At 35.9% G+C, this 12,733-nt stretch overlaps 2 protein-coding genes across 2 annotated transcripts; one reads left to right on the top strand and one right to left on the bottom strand.

Annotated features, from left to right (window-relative positions):
* Nucleotides 1-758: 758 nt before the first annotated feature.
* On the bottom strand, nt 759-2,232 carry cxcr3.2 (chemokine (C-X-C motif) receptor 3, tandem duplicate 2). Its single transcript, XM_073872717.1, has 2 exons — nt 2,206-2,232; nt 759-2,158 (listed from the first exon to the last, which is right to left on the bottom strand). The coding sequence occupies exons 1-2, from the start codon at nt 2,230-2,232 to the stop codon at nt 1,049-1,051; spliced, it is 1,137 nt and encodes a 378-aa protein (XP_073728818.1). The 3' UTR covers nt 759-1,048.
* A 9,280-nt stretch (nt 2,233-11,512) lies between these two features.
* On the top strand, nt 11,513-12,701 carry cnfn (cornifelin). The gene is made up of 4 exons (XM_055209850.2): nt 11,513-11,722; nt 11,911-12,033; nt 12,128-12,264; nt 12,411-12,701. Exons 2-4 carry the CDS (start codon nt 11,913-11,915, stop codon nt 12,498-12,500), a joined length of 348 nt encoding a protein of 115 aa, XP_055065825.1. The 5' UTR covers nt 11,513-11,722; nt 11,911-11,912; the 3' UTR covers nt 12,501-12,701.
* The last annotated feature ends 32 nt before the right edge of the window (nt 12,702-12,733 follow it).

Genomic DNA, 12,733 nt, shown 5'->3' on the forward strand with positions numbered 1-12,733 from the left:
CAGTTTTTAATACTACATACACATTTCCTGTATTTTCTGGATGTATTCTATTTAAGAGACTGAGAAACAATTATATATGATCAACATAAACAGCAAATCTGGCATGGTGGCCTATAAGACTTTTGCCCAGTACTGTATGTAAACTTGTTGTTGACTCCTGGCTGGGCCTTGAAGGCCTCTCTATCTGTGAACTGACGATACTAAATTGTGTCAGTGTGTGAGAGTGTGAATATTAAAAAGATATTGTGGACATTGCAATTCTTTAGATGTTATTAAATCCTGGTTCTTGAAATAATTATAGCAACAAAATCTGGCATTAAAATGGAAACAAAGATGTTACTTTGTTTTGAAATCTTTATTACAATTTAACAAAAATTTACAGGAAATTCTTAGAAAAATATAGACATAGCAAACATGACATAAGATAATGATAGTAGCCTAATAATAAAACAGAAAATCCATTAATGTCCATGACTACTACTTAGTATTTGTGAGTGACAATATGTCAATCAAAAATCAATGAGCTGGTTAAGAAAAATGATTCAAAATGATGTTTAAAATGATGTTCTATACTGCAAGAGAGCAAAATAAATGTACATGTACATTTTGTTTATTTAATAAAAAGATAAAATGAAGAAAAATGGTGAAAAATGGAAAATGGTTTCAGTTCCTGTTGGTAACAATAACCAACTGTCACAAATCAGAATTGCTGACATATATACAAAATCTGTGAGAGTTTCAAGAAATGCATTTCTTTGATAGAAATTGTTTGAAAATGTGTAAACAAAATGAAACCACATACACATGCATGCACGCACTCACACAAAAATACTTTTTCACCTTTTCAAAAAGTACATTTGCTATATTAGACAATGTCATGCTTATAAAAGAGTACACATGAAAAGATGTAGGCTATAGATGTCATTCTTTAAGTCTATACAAACTTCTTGTTACTTTCCAGTTCCTCTCTTTCCTTTTTATTTTCCTCATTCTTTATTTATCCTTTCATTTTTATTTCTCCTTTCACTTCTCTGTCTTCTGGAGTTTTTCAGGCCACGGCAGAGAAATATGATGTATTCTCACTCTCCACTGAGCTGAATGATCCAGTAGCCCTGCGTGTTGATCCCCAACCATGGGACCATTTTGCTGAACCACTGCGCACCTTGGGTCCTAATACAGTTTTGCACATCAGGGCAAGCTCACGACGAAACTTTATCCCCACAAGGCCGTAGAGTAGCGGATTTAAAGCACAGTGTGCTAACCCCAGACTTTCAGTCACCACAATGCCAATCTCCAGCACCTTGTTTAAGTGACAAGTGTTCTTTAAGAAACCCAGCGACAGCAGGCTATCTGTCGTTCTCAGGATGTTATAAGGTGCCCAACTGACCACAAAGACAACCACCAAAGAAATGATAAGCCTCAGCGGGCGGCGTTTCTGCCTACGTGGTGTGGTGTTGCACAATGCTTTAAAAATGCGAAGGTAGCAATAGAGCATTACCAATAGGGGAAGTACAAATCCAAGAAACAGGCTTATAAACTGCAATCCAACCTGCCATTGCTGGGTCTTCCCTTCAGAAAACACCATTTGGCACACCGACTTACCATCGCCATGTAGCGGCTTAACATCACGGTAGCGGACGTCAACAATGGCCAGTCCCAGACAAGTGACCCAGATGACGGCACAGGCCAGCTGAGCGTGGCAGGTCTTGCGTCTCCAGCTGATATTAATGGCGTGCACTATAGCCAGGTAGCGGTCAAAGCTGATGCAGGCCAGGAACAGCACACCACAGTAGAGATTGAGTGAAAACAGTGCCCCGGCAAGCTTACACACAAACCAGCCGAATATCCACTCATTCATCCACTCCACGGCAAAAAATGGCAGTGTTAAAGCCAATAGGAGATCAGAGATGGCCAAATGAAGCAGGAAGGTGTCTGTCAATGAGAAGGAGCAGGGGCTGTGCCGAGATTGCCTATAGCGACGAATCACACAAAGCACAAGAACATTACCCACTAGTGCCAAAATGAACACCAGCAGGTAAGACACAGGGGTGAAGCGGCCGGCAAAGAGCCATGTTTCCTCTTGGCTACAGGGGGCGGTGCTCTCGTCATCTTTAAAGGTAGACGTGTTTTCATCATAATCCCCATAATCCGTATAATCCTAAAGAGAGAATAAAAAATACACATCAGTGTGTTGATCATTTTCACATGTGCACTGTTTAAAGGGTTTGTCATAAATTCATTCTAAGATCACAAATGCCTACATGCACTTACTTAGAAAGAGGTGGATGTTTTTTCATTATCCATGGTGTACAGCCGTGAGACATACAGATGCACTCGTCAATCACACGAGCTTGTTTACAGTATGTCTGCTGTCTTTCAGTAAAACTGATTGAGAGATAAATCAAAGGACAAAGGGTAAAAAATTTGAAAGGAGAAGTCGAAACCATACGAAACTGACTTTTAGGGGACATCAATACAAACATGTCAAAGGGGAACTCACGGTTGTGTCCAAAGGGAAATAAAACTGCATTCATTTGAAAAAACACTGTTTTGAAATCCCTGTTTGCTGAGGATGGAGAAATTGCTTTTGGCTTCTTGGGAAATTTTCTAATAAACCATGTCAAATTTCATGAATTTTAAAAGAGAAACGGGTGGCTGTGACAGAATGGTAAAGCTGCAATGTTTTGAAAACGGTGTTTTTAAAAGTAATGTTGTCTAGTTTTCAAACTGAAAGATTTGTGGTGTATAAAGCAAGGCATGGTAAACTACAACTATAGGGAAGTGAGAGTGCTGCATCAGCATGTAGTAGCGTAAGTCGCCGTAAAACTTAAACACTTTTTTGGAACCATTTTACTACAAAGGTGTTATTATATACTGCAGTAATATAATTGAAAAAGCACATTACACATTTCAATAAGATTGCAAATGACCATTACACAAGGAGATTTTCTAAAAAAAAAAAAAGAAATCCTTCACCATACACTGAAACTAGTTAGAAAAGTTGAAATGAGACTTAAACTTAATAATAATAATAATAATAATAATAAATTGAATAATAATATTTTTTTAGAATAATAAAAAACCTGCTTCTCTATCTTAATCATTAAATATTTTTACCATATGTGTATCAATAACTAATTTCTATGACAGTAAAAATATATTGTAAGCAAAAACACTTAATATCTTACCTGCTCTCTCTCTCTTTTTCTCTCTTTGCCGTCTGTGTGCGGTCCGAATGGCCTTGATAAAATGATGGTCTGGTAATTTCAATTTCTGAAAACATTTTTTTAGTTTCCTGCCCCCCCTGTATTTCCCTCCCCCCCCCCCCCTCTCTCTCTCTCTCTCTCTCTCTTGCTCTCTCTTTCTGTTCTCTTTTTGCTTTCATCACAAAGCTTACTGGAAATATTTGTAAGCAATAAGGTACGAGAGGCTGTGCTGTATAGTGAATAAGTAATGGTTGAAGCAATCCCTTCGGCCGTTGCTTATTCACGATACAGCACTTGCCTTGGTACCTTATTACTTTTATAAAACAGTTACCACACAATATTGAAGTAAAAAATTTATTAGTGCAACTTTCATGAAGTTAAATCAATAAAAGCATTCCTTCCGCTAGTCCCTGACCGTGAACAACAACATTCCAGTGTGTAATATGCATGGAAGCTCAAATAAAACAACACACCGTTCTCAAACTGATGTGGTTGCTAAGGGTGTTGCTAAGGGCGCGGTGATAAATAGAACCGTTGGGTGAAGCGGTCATAGCCGTGTTTTATTGTGAATAAGGATTGGAACTAACCGTTTTATAAAAATAATCATATACATTGATCTATTTTTTATTTCGTCTATTTATGTTTTTAATCATGGCAGATAACTTGCAGTAAAAAAATAATTGTATTTTTTTCTCTTATACTTATAGTATACAAGTTATAGTTTTGCAGTATAGGCTATGTACCTCAAATAACACAATATTGCTGAAACTGGAAACAGACTATTTGATTTTTTTAAACATGTTTACTTTCATACACACAACAAAAATATCAAATTAATGAGTTATTCAATTTAATGTTTATTGTAATAGCTCACAGTAGTCAAAGTTCCTGTGGTTTAAAATGAGTTGCATGCAATGGTCATGCAAATACAGTTTACCACTCACAAGTGCAGGAGGTATAGTGATATGGGTTGGATAAGCCTATACAAATCTACTGATGTCAAGCTGGTGTTTTTTCAAGGAGTCTTTGATGGTGCTGCATGCGGTTGTAGCAATGCGCTCTTCAGATAAAGGTGTTAAATTGTACATAAACATAAATAGTACCGTTGCTATTTAACACCTTTATTGTTGAGTAATAAGATGGTAGTGATGGTAACTAGTGATGGTAAACATCTCTTTGTGCGATGGAAACATAAATAGTCAGTAGCATACCAGTCATGTCAAGCCAAGCCAAGCCACACTTGAAAAAAAGAAGTTACAATTCTTGTTGTATAAAGGAAATAATGCTTTGTTTAACTCAAACATGTCTTGGAATTGAGAATGACTTAAATTACATTGTAGTCAATAATTTTATCACTTAAAGTCATCTTTGAACATCACAATAGCATATAGTATGTAAAAGTTTTCCTGTGATTTCTTCATGCTTTAAAACGGCTTGAATGTAACACATCCTCATTTTGAATAGGTGGATCTATAAATATTCGAATTAGTCCCCACCTCCAGTATTTTGCACCACCTTGGACCATATATTTGTAAATATATGCTGCATTTGGCAGTTTTAGACAGAAACTGTTAAGCCAGTTTTACAAAATGCATACATGAACTGCATGATTTTAAACTGCGCAAATTAGTCATCCAATTCTCAAATTTTATGGGATAAATACTTAGCAATGGAGTTGTATGATGAATTTGCACATGGTTTGTCTTAAAGCATATTAAAAACACCACATAGACATATAAACAACAATAAAAACTTAACCTTCTAAGACCTGGATGTCCACATATGCGGACATCAAATTTTATAGTGGTTTGCAATACTTAAAGCGTAACTAAACCCCTGGTCAGAGCCTGACTCCACCCACTGACAATATTTGAAAAATGCAAGAAAAGTGGGCAGATCCCAACGGAGATAGAGGGGAGGAACTAAGCTCGTACCAAGTGTGTGGTGAGATCGTAACAAGGGCGTGGTGAGTTTGAACCTGCTTACGTCACGAGTTATTTTTTGGACCCAACATCCAATAGAAAAAATCAACTGCAGTAGCCACCGTTCAACCTGAAGAGGGCAGCACTCAGACGTTTTTAGACCATATATTGTAGTACTGAAAAACTTTATATCCAAATGTCAAACAACTTACTAAAATCAATGAACAGCACTAATAAAGCATCATTTTTACAGATCATTAACTAAAAAAAGTTGGTTTAGGGTTTAGTTACTCTTTAATTCTGTGTAACTTGAACCAGTTGTATACAAACGTGGACAATTACACTGCTTCATGTTCAATGAAAAATATTTGGTTATTATATTTATTGGTTCTTCCTAACCCCAAAATAGCGGGTAAAAATCTAAAAAAAAAAGGACAAACCAAACCTCAGGTCTTAGGAGGTTAAATCATTTGCTCTAGACATTGAGGTTACTGTAAGTGTTTAGTATAACTAAAAGTCTATGTTGTTTTTATGCTGCCATTATATTTATATTGTGTTCGACTAGAAATGAACAAATGTACCTCTACATTTTACTCTTTACACGACTCTACATTACACATTCAGTATCTGTTCTTCAAAGTAGAAAAAACAGATCAGCAGTCACACACTCTGAATTGTTTGTGCTTTAGATTCAGTCACCAGTGTAAGTCATTGGGTCAGTTTTTTGGACAGATTTAAGATGAATTTAGGACTAGGCCTTAGTTATATTAGGACATTAAATACATTTTATAACATCTCATTGCCTCATTATGTTGTTAAAAGACAAAAACAGCTTGGTTTGTTTTCTGGAAGTGAAAATAGGCAGTAGGCCTGACTCATGCCAAAGTTCGTTCAAACAAATAACAGACTATTTATGTATATTATGATAACTTTAGAGAAGGCAATAACACCTTGATAGTACTGATTAATTTAACTGAGGACTGATCACTGTGTTAACTGTAGGTCAGTATGATAGTAAGGGATAATATACATTTAAGGGGTAATTTTCTAACAATACAACAACATTACACCTGAAAATCTAAAAAAAACCCCAATGAAACACCCCCCCCCAAAAGGTTGATGCACACAGTATTTAATGTGTTTAATAAACTTTAAGAGTTGTCGGAAGCTTGGTAACTATTATGTTGGAGTTGAGCAACCATGGTGTAGTTCGCTTATGGTCTAAACCAGAGTCGTATAATAAGAGAGTTACGAAACGCTTTGATCTCGCCGCTGCGCGGTCACGTGATTCATGTAACGTTCTACAGTTCCAAACCAAGCAGGGCTGTCCATCTGTTTGCATAGGTCTTCAGCTATTTTAGGTAAATATTAGCTTGTAATGTGAATTGATCACTATACTTACTATGTTTATAACGTTTTTTTACTTTGTTTATAACGTTTTTTTACTAGGGAGTGATGGAAATACAGTAAATCAGTTAATAAAGATAAACAGTTAATGGTGACCCAAATACAACTGTGGTTATCTATACCAACTACAGCAACACAGTTTATCTTTTATTTTTGTAGCAAAAATATGGCTATATAAATGGCTATCAGTCTGCTAAAAACATAATTCCTACACTTTTACCATATTAAAATCACAAAAAGATCGCCAACGCGGTTATTTGTAACAGTGAAGCATAACAGAAACACACTAAATTCATATTTAATTGTATTTATAGTACACATTAAATGTTAATATAATTATACATGATTTTCGAGGATACATCACTCGTATTACTTACCAAACACAATGAAACACATAGCAGCATTGTGAAGCAGTGTGACTTATGAGGCATTAGCTTGTTGCTGTTGCCCCCTAGTGGTAGTCGTAATATATAAAAAAAGAGAAGTATAAAGTAGATGGCCACCACCAGTAATAAAATATGAAACCATTCAATCTATATTATTCACACATTAAACACAACTCATTAAAATATAAAAATTGTACTAGTTATTATTAACGATAATCATTACCTACAGGCTACAGCAGAGTTCATAAAATATCACTGTTGACTATATTCATAAAATATCTGAAAATGTAAAGAAAAATGGTAATTTCATCGATTTACCAGCAGGTGCCATTGAAATGAATGGGCTTCAGTGCTGCGTTTGTAACTATTCGTCACTCCATGACACGCTGTTACTTCCGCATTCCATTCTTACAACGGACGTCTATGTGAGTGTCGTAACTCTCTTATTATACGACTTTTAAAAACTCATCCCGCCCCTCTGTGCTACCTGATCCCTCCCACCGGGAAACGACCTGAACAACGTCACTCAGTCAAGCTGTGATCACCGGTAGTAAACATCGGAACAGAGATTTACCGAGCAGTAAACTAAACAAATAAAGCCTTGAAGGAATGAACACTTACAATTATGATTGATTGACGTCATTTACTTTCACAACAACGTTTGGCATACGTTTCCCCTCCTGAGCGTCGTTTCCCCTGGTCAAAAGTGCAACCTAGCGCACATTAATTGCACAATAATTATTAGTTAGTATTGCTAAAGTTTTGAGTAATTGTTAAGCGCATCTTGTTCAAATTCCGATCGTCTCGAAAAGAAACCCGCTATTGAAATTCAAGCACTTCAAGAAATATAATTACTTTGACCCGTGATAGGCGATGCTAAATGGCTAACATTCCAATGCCGACCGGCAGCATGAGCATGTTGTCAGACTGATAAAAGATATTTATGTAACACCTCACACCATAAAAGTATAAATAAATGCATTCCTGCTCAACAAAAAGTCTGCCGTGTCAACGTCGGCTTTCAGTCCCATATCTCCCTGAAACTTCCTCCAACGGTCAATGGCGGACCCTATATTAATTCGATCCGGCGTTTGAGTCTCCGCATCGCTGCTCTTTCCTCTACAGACTTTCTCTTTCTTCCAACCTTGACTGTAGGGACAAGCAGGGGCCGCTTGCTGCTGTCGGTTTGTTTTTTCTCCATTTGTGAGCTGTTGCTACTTCGCTAGCTGCCATACACTGTCAGAAATGTCATGTCGCAGGCAATGGGCGGGGTGGGGTGCGATGGGGTGGAGACACGATTGCAAGGTTGAGTTTTAAGTGGAGCGGGGATTGGATGAGAGCAGTCGACCAATGTAAGCTGTCCGACCGGACAGCTTACATTGGTCAACTTCTCTGCCGCTGTACACCCAATAGAGTGAATGGATTTTTTCATTCTTTTTTCTCTGCATATTGTTAGGATTTTACTGTAGAACCATAACCAGCATCTAAACGAGGTTATTAATATTGAAAATTTTTAAAATCGTAGACCATAGTTTTAAGAAAAAACATTTAACATCTATATTTCCTCTATTATCCACTAGATGGTGCTCTTAACCAACTTATAAAAATTTGATCTGAAGCATCATCTAATGAAAAACATACGAAACTCAGTGTATGTTTTGATCATTACTCTCTAATAAAGTCCTTTATAAAAAATGCAATTATTTAAACTTTATGATCAAATTCAATTCAATTCAATTCAATTCAATTTTATTTATATAGCGCTTTTCACAATTTGGTAATTGTATCAAAGCAGCTTTACATAATAGATGCAGTGAAAAGCACAGAAAATCGACAGATAGCACAACATAATAAACGATAGCACAAGCAGTTAAATTTGCTACGGCTATAAATCAACATTATAAACAAACGTATTACTAATGTAACGTATAGAAGTTAAGCCCAAAAAGGCTGCCTCCCCGGGTTGAAAAACCCCCTAGGAGAAAAAAAACCCGTAATTTTAGCCGGGGAAGTAAAAAAAGTCATAGGAGGAAAAAACCCTTGGGAGGTATATATATATATATATATACACATTGAAACGGAAGGAGACTGAGCGGAGATTAAGCGGAGATTAAGCGGGTTCTGCCGGTGGTCTTTGGTCAGGCATCAGCTGGACATCACGTTGAAGAACAGCTAGTAGATCAGTTGTGTGCCGACTTTCACATGTACCGGAACTGGATCTGTTTGTCTCGTCCTCGGGATCAAGGACGAGACAGGGAGAGAGACACAAAATCTTATTAAATGTACCTAATGTGGTATTTTAGAAGAAACCTACCCCAGGTAATAAAACTGAACAAATGAAGATAGAATGATGTTTTTCCAGTTTTTTGTTTGTTTATTTGTTTGTTTGAAAGCAGAGGATCTGTTTTTCACCTGATATATTGTATGTTTATATATTTATAGAATATTTTTTTTTCTGGAAGGTATTTTGTGAAACTTTAGTGAAAATCACAAAAAATGATAGCAGGCAACTTAAAAAAATGCTGGCGTGGAAAGGGTTAAAATAATCATAATAAACAGTATCAAAAACAGCGCATATAAATTAGCACTAGGCTGCCTCTCTCTCTCTCTCTCTCTCTCTCTCTCTCTCTTTCTCTCTCTCTCTCTCTCTCTCTCGGAAGTTAGACTATAGAGCTGCGGGCAGGCATAAGATTTAAGAAGTTATTCAAACACATTTGAGAAGAAAAGCGCAGGAACTCAAAAAGATTTGTTTGTTTCACAATTAGACCAATGCCAATTAAATGGCACTTAAAATGGTCCCCCTTATGATTTTGAGCCAAGAACCACTTTTAGTGCTATTTAGCACCGTTTGTTTTTAGAGTATATACAGTATATATATCAAGGATATGAGTAGTTTGTTGCACTGCTTTAAATTTTTAAAAAGTTTTTTAAAACGTTGATCTCCCCTCTTTTATGTAGACTACCGGACAAGAGTAATTTCACACTTCACACATTCTTGCCAGTGTAATAATTTCCGAAAAATAAACTTTAAACATATAGCACTGCAAGCTTCTCGTTTCTAATGAAATGATGGTTGGGTTGTTTCAAATCCGTTACTCTTATTCTATCCAATTGCACTTGAAACTAGAAATTGTTTTGACAGAATGTTTGTGCAAATCATAATTTCAGACATTGGGCAATGAGGTTGTTCCAGTGGTTTAAATAGAGGAACTAACTTTAGAATCTATAAAACAATCTGCGATTAGCCATTAAAAGCTATCGAATGTAAAACAAACTAAATATTGCTGCGTGTTTGATTGTGTATATAAATGATTTTCTTTTCATTAAAGGATATTTTTCCTTACATAGATAAGGTTGAGGACAATAAAAATATGAGGAACTTCATAACTGTTTATAGAGGAGTTTGGGTACCGTATGTTAAAGAGTACATTTACTAAAGGGGCTGAAAATCTATTACTGTATGATGAATACCTGACTTTATTGACTCAAATGGAAAAGCAAACAATTAGTACAATTTATACAAATGTAGTGCACTCAGTTAGAAGAGAAGAAACATAGACATGCCTTAATGTGTAAACACAGAGGTCAAACAACTCTGACTCTTTGAACTGATAAGCTGGCTCTTTTAATATAACTTTTTGATTTTACACATGCATGCCTAAAGGTGTGACAAATCAGTTCTAATAATCCAATATGCAATTCAATGACAATGAACCAAGCACCAATTAATTTTTATGTAAGGACCTATAGCAGAAACTATAGAAGTTAGATCAAGTTGAATTGCAGAGACCTAATGCTTGAATAAATGTTTGTTCTAGTCTACAGCAGCATAGGAAAAACTGTTGGGCATACAGTATATGTTTATTTAACATAATTTAAAGTCTAATGGTGAGCTGAAACTCAGTTGCACTCAGTTTACATGAATCTATAGACGTTTCATCAGAAGCACGTGATACACGTCTGGATCCGAACTTTACTTCTGGATTAATTTTTTTAATGGTCTGACTAGTTGCTAAACTGATCTCTTGAACAAATGCCTCGTCGAAAATAACAAATGTTTTGGTAATCTATGTGTTGTTTTTTTTGCTTGTTATATAAATAAACTATGTTTAAAGAACTTTGTTGTTATTTATTCTTAGTGGAGTTTTCCAGAAGTTACGTGCAGACCGCGACAGCCGCTTGTTTATGTTGTTACTGCTGAAATGGTCTATAGTCACAATATACATACATTTTCTTGTAAATGGCTTTAGTAAAAATACACTTGTTTTTTAATGTTTCAATAATGGGGATTTTTTTGCATTTTATGCAAACTTTAACCATCTATCAAATTCAATAATATGGATGAACAGATGTATCTTTGACTAATGCACATACTATGATATAAGGGTGTTAAAAATCCTGACATGTACTGTACTGTTTCTGTAGTGATATATATCATTGACATTATGTAGGTGTCCGAACAGAATACATTCCCATTTAAGTGTTTTAATGGCTTATAGATAACATAGTACTTTGTCTGATGTGTCTTGACGGAAGGGTGTGGAGAACTCCTTGCCCCCAAATCAAACATTTTACCTCTGTTTTACAAGAGATATGAGGAAACCATGAGATCTCACCATTAGCACACATCTCATGTAAAGGACAAAAAAAAATGACATCAGCACAGGTATAAACACCAAAGGTAAAGTGTCTCCTCCCTTTCGTTGCACATGAGGTGCCTTCCACTTTACCGATCTACTGTACATACCTGAAACTGAACACCATCTGCCAGACAGAGAGAGACGTATCGAATTTAAAGCAGGTAAGAGAGATGACAACATTTAAACATATTATTTAAAATGGCATCACATATGAACTATAATGAATCTATAACTGATAAAACCTAAATACACTTAATTTAGGTAAAACCATATGCCATATGTTGAAATACGTGTTTTGAAATGTTTGATTATCGTCAGCAACTGCATCAATTTTTTTATTTCATAATAGTGATGTCATATCGGACAGAAACAATCAATTCTCAGCCTCAAGTGGTTACCAGTTTCACCACCTCCTCTGCTTCAGCAGAATGGAGCTCCAGTATTTGTGACTGCTGTGACAATTGTGGCATCTGTGAGTGTGTTTATTAAAAGGAGATTAAATAATGTCAAAGCTGATTAGAGATGAATAAAAATAAATGTACATTCTGACCCTGGTTTTCTCCCAGGTCTTTGTGGTACTTTTATTCCCTGCATCTTGGGTTGTAAGGTGGCACAGGATCATGGTGAAAGCTGCTGTTTGCCCTTCTTACCTGGAGCTATGGTTGCATTGAGAACCAGCATGCGTAACAAATATCATATCAGTGTAGGTCACTAATATTCACTATCAACAAATCTAGAGTGTTGCTGAAAATTCGTGTTGTAATTTGAATAATCTAAATGGTCTGTATGACATTGACGTTAAAGAAATGTGTTGATGTATTGTATTAAATTTAATGTGTGTTTTTGAAGGGCTCTGTTTGTGATGACTGGGTCATGATGTCCTGCCTCGCCCCTTGCGGAATCTGCCAGATGGCTCGAGAACAGAAAATGAGAGGCTAAATAGAAAATATCCTGGAGGACAGATTATTATATTATATAACAAATACATGATTATCTTTATTATATATTTGTTCAAATGATCAAAACTGTACAACTGTTCAAATGACCCTATACCATGATCGTAGGACATTGAATTATGTTACATTCTTATAAAGCATCACAATAAATGTGGCTAAGTAATAAATAAATGTGTGAACAAGACATTTTTGTTAGGCTACAAGAGGCTTTGTCTA

This window comes from Misgurnus anguillicaudatus, chromosome 10, assembly GCF_027580225.2.
Source record: "Misgurnus anguillicaudatus chromosome 10, ASM2758022v2, whole genome shotgun sequence".
Lineage (NCBI taxonomy): Eukaryota > Metazoa > Chordata > Actinopteri > Cypriniformes > Cobitidae > Misgurnus > Misgurnus anguillicaudatus.